This window comes from Planococcus citri, chromosome 1 (assembly GCF_950023065.1).
Source record: "Planococcus citri chromosome 1, ihPlaCitr1.1, whole genome shotgun sequence".
NCBI lineage: Eukaryota > Metazoa > Arthropoda > Insecta > Hemiptera > Pseudococcidae > Planococcus > Planococcus citri.
The window spans coordinates 37,229,892-37,235,732 of NC_088677.1; the positions used below are offsets into that span (position 1 = coordinate 37,229,892).

At 32.9% G+C, this 5,841-nt stretch overlaps 1 protein-coding gene across 1 annotated transcript; it reads right to left on the reverse strand.

The window, feature by feature from the left end:
• Nucleotides 1–379: 379 nt before the first annotated feature.
• Nucleotides 380–4,221, reverse strand: LOC135831748 (uncharacterized). The gene is made up of 3 exons (XM_065344458.1): nucleotides 3,894–4,221; nucleotides 866–1,254; nucleotides 380–778 (listed from the first exon to the last, which is right to left on the reverse strand). The coding sequence occupies exons 1-3, from the start codon at nucleotides 3,991–3,993 to the stop codon at nucleotides 449–451; spliced, it is 819 nt and encodes a 272-aa protein (XP_065200530.1). The 5' UTR covers nucleotides 3,994–4,221; the 3' UTR covers nucleotides 380–448.
• Between the last annotated feature and the right edge of the window lie 1,620 nt (nucleotides 4,222–5,841).

A 5,841-nucleotide genomic window follows, 5' to 3' on the forward strand; every position in this document is an offset into this window, starting at 1 on the left:
ACAGTCTAATTTAATTGCGTGTGACGTTTGTTAAAAATTCTAATTGATTGGTTCGATGGTTTATAAATGCAGCTATAGCATGATACACACTTAAATACCTACATTGTTTCAATCGTCTACCTACCATAACGCATACAATCTTGTGGGAATGTATTTTTAATAGGGTTAAACGGTAATTTATCAAGATGATTAACTTAGCCTAACCGCAAGGGTTCGCATTTACAGTAATATGGTTGACAGCGATGGTATCAGTGTGTCTGTGTACCTACGTATGCATAGTACCATAGCCTACGAGTACAACTGATATTATATTTGAATTACCGCTCAGTTTCAGTCACTTAGATAGGCATACTTAAGGCAACATTTATACGAGTACGTGTCGAATTAGAAAAATTACGTAACTATTTTTGATTTTATTTCCAACTTTAATAAGTACATAGGTACATTTTTAAGCGGTTTTCTTATTAACCTTGTATTCAGTTCCGATGGCATATTCTTCTACGACGATACCTTTATCCACTTTAGTCGCATTTTTGTCAACTTTCAAATCGAACATATCCAACTCTGGGTCGTTATTGTTGGCTCGTTGTAACATTTCATTTATAAACACCAATTCTTGAACGATCGACGTGCAAAAAGCATGCACGTTTACCTTCTCTCCCGCCGTATACAACATGTTGTAATTCTTATCACCCAAAACTAGACGACCATGTTCCGAACCAATATCTCTCTGGTGTCGTCTTCGCTGCGGTGGTATTTGTACTGGAACTGTTACTATCTAAAAACCAGAGCAAAAATGATACATTAAAATCGCATTTTCGTGTCATTTGCAACCATATCTGGTAAGTTTATCGCTAAAACTGACCGGTCTCGGGTTCGTTGACAGAGTACTAAAATACTCGAAATGATTTTGTTTTCTTAACACCATTATTCGCGGCATATTATTCGAAATAGCGGCTAGCAATACAGTCAATGGAATGGTAATTTGACTGGTTCGTGAAAATTGAGCGTAAGCTACGTTTTCTGGAGTTAGGTACACGGCGAAGTAGTCTGGGTCTTCCTGGAATTCGGATGTGGGCTCGTTGGTGTTGGCGGTAGAAGTTGCATTTTGAATTACGAGACCTTTAATATTGGGCCGAACAACCTCGATTCCACCATTGACTATGAATCCGATGAATGGCAGGTCGTTTGTACCGTTTGTTTCTTGAATAACAAATACAGGACCTTTATATTCGAACGCGGCATTATTATGAGCTGAAACAAACATAGATACCTACATGAAGTTATGAAATACTTGTTCGAGTCGATATTGGTATTATTCAATAGGTAAGTATCTATTCTCATCGCGAGTATAATATAGCGTTTGCGAAAACTTTTTGCTAACGAAGTACTTACTATTAAAAAAAAAAATACCAATCTACGTGATGTATCACCATTATTGTGATTCCTGAATGTGTTTTTAGAAAATGGAAAAAATTTTGTCCCACAAGCGATATTACGTATTCTAAGCTGTTGTAATTTTTTGAATAAAATTTTATATCACTGTGAGAGGCGACGTTAAAAAAACAGAAGAGAATATGAAGTGGCTGTTCAAATGTATGGTATTTGTCTCAAGAAGTGCCAACGTACGTATCGTAACCACTTTGGTAATTTGAAGATATTGATTCGTTTTCGACGTTAACTGCCACATTTTCTATGGAAAATCTTTTCGAAAAGACCATTCGACGTTTTAAAAAAAAATTAATACTTTTTTATAGATTAATGCACGTTATGGATGTTTTCCTCTTCTCTTTCGGATACTTTAGGATTTGTCTATTACATATTATGTATTTGAATGCAGGTTTGCAGTTCTCCAGTAAGAATTGTAGGTACCGTCGCGTTGCGTTACCTTCCAGTTTTTATATAGGCAAACTAGCTTATTAAAATGCATCTTGAGTAGACTGGCGATAACATTTCAAGGCGTAATTAATTTTTTTGGTTTGAAAAACGTGTTATGAAATAATGAGCATTAGATTGACCATTTTATTTTGGGAAATGGATGTGAAATATGCAATATTCTGACTGACAAGCAAAGTACCCCAGTTGGTAACATTTTTTAAAGCTAGACAAAGCTAAATCGAATGAGAATTCAAAAATCCATCATGAACCAAAATTTCAGGCGATTTAGTGCATCTCTTGACTTTCTGTAAATATTTTTGAGTCGAAAATGGGAAAAATCAAAATGTCATGAAATTAACATAGAATAGAAAGTTACCCCGAATTGATTAGGGAAATGGTTTTGAAACTTTTACAGCAGTTTTGGAGCCTAGCTCCAGCACATTTTTAAAAGTTTGAAATTCCGCAAAATTTTACTCAATGAAGAAGTTGAAAAATTCAAAATAATACATTATAATAACCAAGCTTCAGCATGCTGAATAGGATTGAAGGTGGTTTTGGGCTATTCTAGAGTTTCCAGCTATATTGTTGAAATTCTAAATTTTCAAAAAGTCCATAAAAACACCCAAATCAGTAGGTATTATTAAATGCGATTGGTTTCCACACCGTTTTTCCAAAATCGATTCGCATATTTTATTCGTGATAGAATTAGTACATATATAAACAGTTTTTATACTTATTGTACTTTTTAAAAATCTAAATTTTTAAAATATGACTGAAGGCTTCAGAGTGGCTTGAAATCATTTCCAATTGATCCAGCGTGTTAAAATCGGGGTATATTTGGGTAAAACTTTAAAGAAATTTCAAATTTTCAAAAATGTGTTTGAGGCTCCAGAAATGCTCAAAACGGTTTAAAATTGTTTTTAATGGACTCGGAACTCGAAAACAAGATACATGCATGCATACTAAATTCAAGTTCTGAACTTCAATTTGGCAAAATTTTGATTTTCTGGCCTTTTTAACTGAAATTTGATTTTTTTAAATTCACAAAAAATCGAAAAAATGCACTTCAACTTAAATTTTGGGTGGTGAAATATTTTTGGATGCTCTTTCGATTTAGCTTCGTCCAGTTTGAAAAAATTGCTATCGGTTGAGATACCTCCCTTGTGAGTTATACGCATTTGTACGCGAAAATTTTCAAATCAATATCTCACAACTAGCAAAGAAACCCTTGAACTGACGCTCTTTGATTAGCTTAATACATACATACTTGTAGAAGTTCATTTTTGAATTTTTGGGGAATTTTTGAAAACCCAAAAAATTTAAAAAAGCTGCTAGTGTGACATGTGACAAACTTTCAAGCCAACACTTCTAAAATTTCACATTAAATACCTTATTTAAGACATTCAAGAAAGTCTCAAATGAGACTTCGGTAAATTTGAATTATTTTTTCGGAGCCATTTGAAATTCCTGGCGAAAATGGGAAATGAAAGGGTCCAAAAATGATTATTTTTGAGTTGGATGGTTTTACTGACCCAACCAACGGATATTCAAATGATTAAGTAGCTTGTTAAATGTCATCCCAGAAAATCCATTTTTTTTTATTTATTTTTTTTTTTCATTTCTAAAAAACACTTTTTGGTCAAAAATTTACTTTGGAACTGACAGTTTGAAAGTCCTGAATAATATTGAAAATTAGCAGAAAGTTCCCGGATGGCCCAAAAATGAGTTGTGTTTTAATGCTTTATGCTGTGATAAGTAAACCTTTCTAACAAAAATTAAATTTCAACAATTAATCACTTAATTCAAGTTACTGTTTTTTCTAATTATCGTATTTCACCTTAAAAGTTTTTTTTTTAAAATTCAGCATTATAAAATTATTACTGATAGGTACTTGGCAACTTGAAAAACCAAGTAGGTAGGTGATCGTAGTACTTTTTTTAAATACCCAAAAAAAAACTATTTTTGCGTATTGAATAGAATAGTGTAATTAGCATACAGAATGGTATAAAACTTACGTGGTATAGGAATAGGACCAGTTTGGCGAGGAATTTTATAACCGTTTGTCGTTATCGCATAAATTGTTAATATAATAATTTTACAGTATAAGTTAGACATTTCTTTAGCACTAAGTCGACACTTCTCAACACGACCGAATGAACCAGACTGAAATTGTGAAATATGTCAAATAAAAACCTAGATACCTACGAATATAGCTCGGAGACAAAAATTATCAAAAGATGCTCGCATTATCAATTCTTACACCGAAAACATTTCTAAATGTAGCGAGATACTGGTGGTTATACGATGATGGAAATTTCCTCAAGGCAACCGTATTATTAGGGGTTAACACTCGAACGGATACTAACACAAGGGTAAGAAAAAGCAATCCGTGACACATCTCTAAAACAAAAAACAAAAAAAATGATCCTTATCATTTCTCAGAATTTAACTTAATAATAAATATATCGTTCTCGAATAAAGACAAACGAAAAACGTGATGATGCAAAAAAAGTAGGTAGGTATATGTTATCAGCTACTAATGAGAATTAGGTATTGACTGTCGATGCTTTGTTATACCTTCAACGTGATAAGAGAGATTAATGAAAACGAAGAGGTCATTATAAGGGTTGAAAAGGGCGTGTTTGGAAAGGTTTCTGGTGTATTCTCGTTGAATACCAATGTACGTATTACTGGAATACTCATTCGTATCGTTAACTGCTCCGAATATTTTTTCAACTGTTTTTACAATCGATGATACCACCGTTCGAGTAAACGATGCACAATGTAACATACTTTTGGGATAGAATTTCAGCGCTTTGTAACTAATCAACATAACCGAAATGTCGCCATTATTGATTAAATTGTATCTATAGAGGTTTTTGTCGTTCGTCTGATTAATGATAAGTTGTGTTAGGTAGGTAAATTACCTATACCTACGTCTTTTTCTTAAATAAAGAAATAAAAATTGAATAAATATTTTCTGTCGGAGTCGAAGTAGGTGCCTGATTATTTTTAATTGACCTGATGCAATACCTATACATAGTTTGAAGAGGTGTACCTATTTGTAGATAGGTATATGAAGGGAGTAATTTAGTCATGGACTTCTGTTGTTTGTTGTGGTCTTGAAATTGATGGATAAATGCACGCTAATTTACGATGGAGTGTTCTCTTAAAGTTTAAATTAATGTACCTACGTACATTAAGTTTTGCTCACCAGAGAAAATACTTCGTAAGTTCATAACATTTAGAAATCGTAGAGCTATCCATCATGCAACTTTTCTACACATTTTCTATGTCCCTAGGCTATTTGTGAAATACGTGTACGTAAATATGATTTTTTTATGTTTCAACATTAAAGATGAGCTTCTTCGATTGGATAAATTAGGTTTCTTGCTACATACCGAGGCCTAATTTGCCTATTTTCTGCTTCTAGGAAAATTTTTTTTGCCGCCTTTTCTGCTCATCTCACGATAGAACTATCCCAACCAGCAGAAATTTTTTCGATCGAACAAAAAAATATCGAAAAAGCACATAAAAATACAACCACCAGGCCAAACTTAAGAAGCTGAACTCAATTTCTAAATTTTTGTTGAATTTTTAAAAACTCAAATTTGGCTCAATTTTCTTGGACAAATCAAAATTTGATAAAATTAAAAAAGCAGAAAGCTAAAATTTATATGTATTAGATTTTTTAAATCGATTAGTATCTAGTGATTTTGAGTTCTTCTAAAGTCCCAGCGTATTTTTGGATTTTATTCCTGTGTTGAAAAGATGCTGAATTTCATTTCAACGCGTCTTTAAGTATGACAATTTTTCCAAAACTGGAAAATCTAAAAATTTATCCCAAGCGTTTCTTATACACCAAATTCCAGTTCTCTGCCACAATATTATCGAATTTCGATCCCCTTTCGTGGGAAACAGGCGATTTCAGTTTCCAAAAATTTATCAAAAATTGAAAAATGA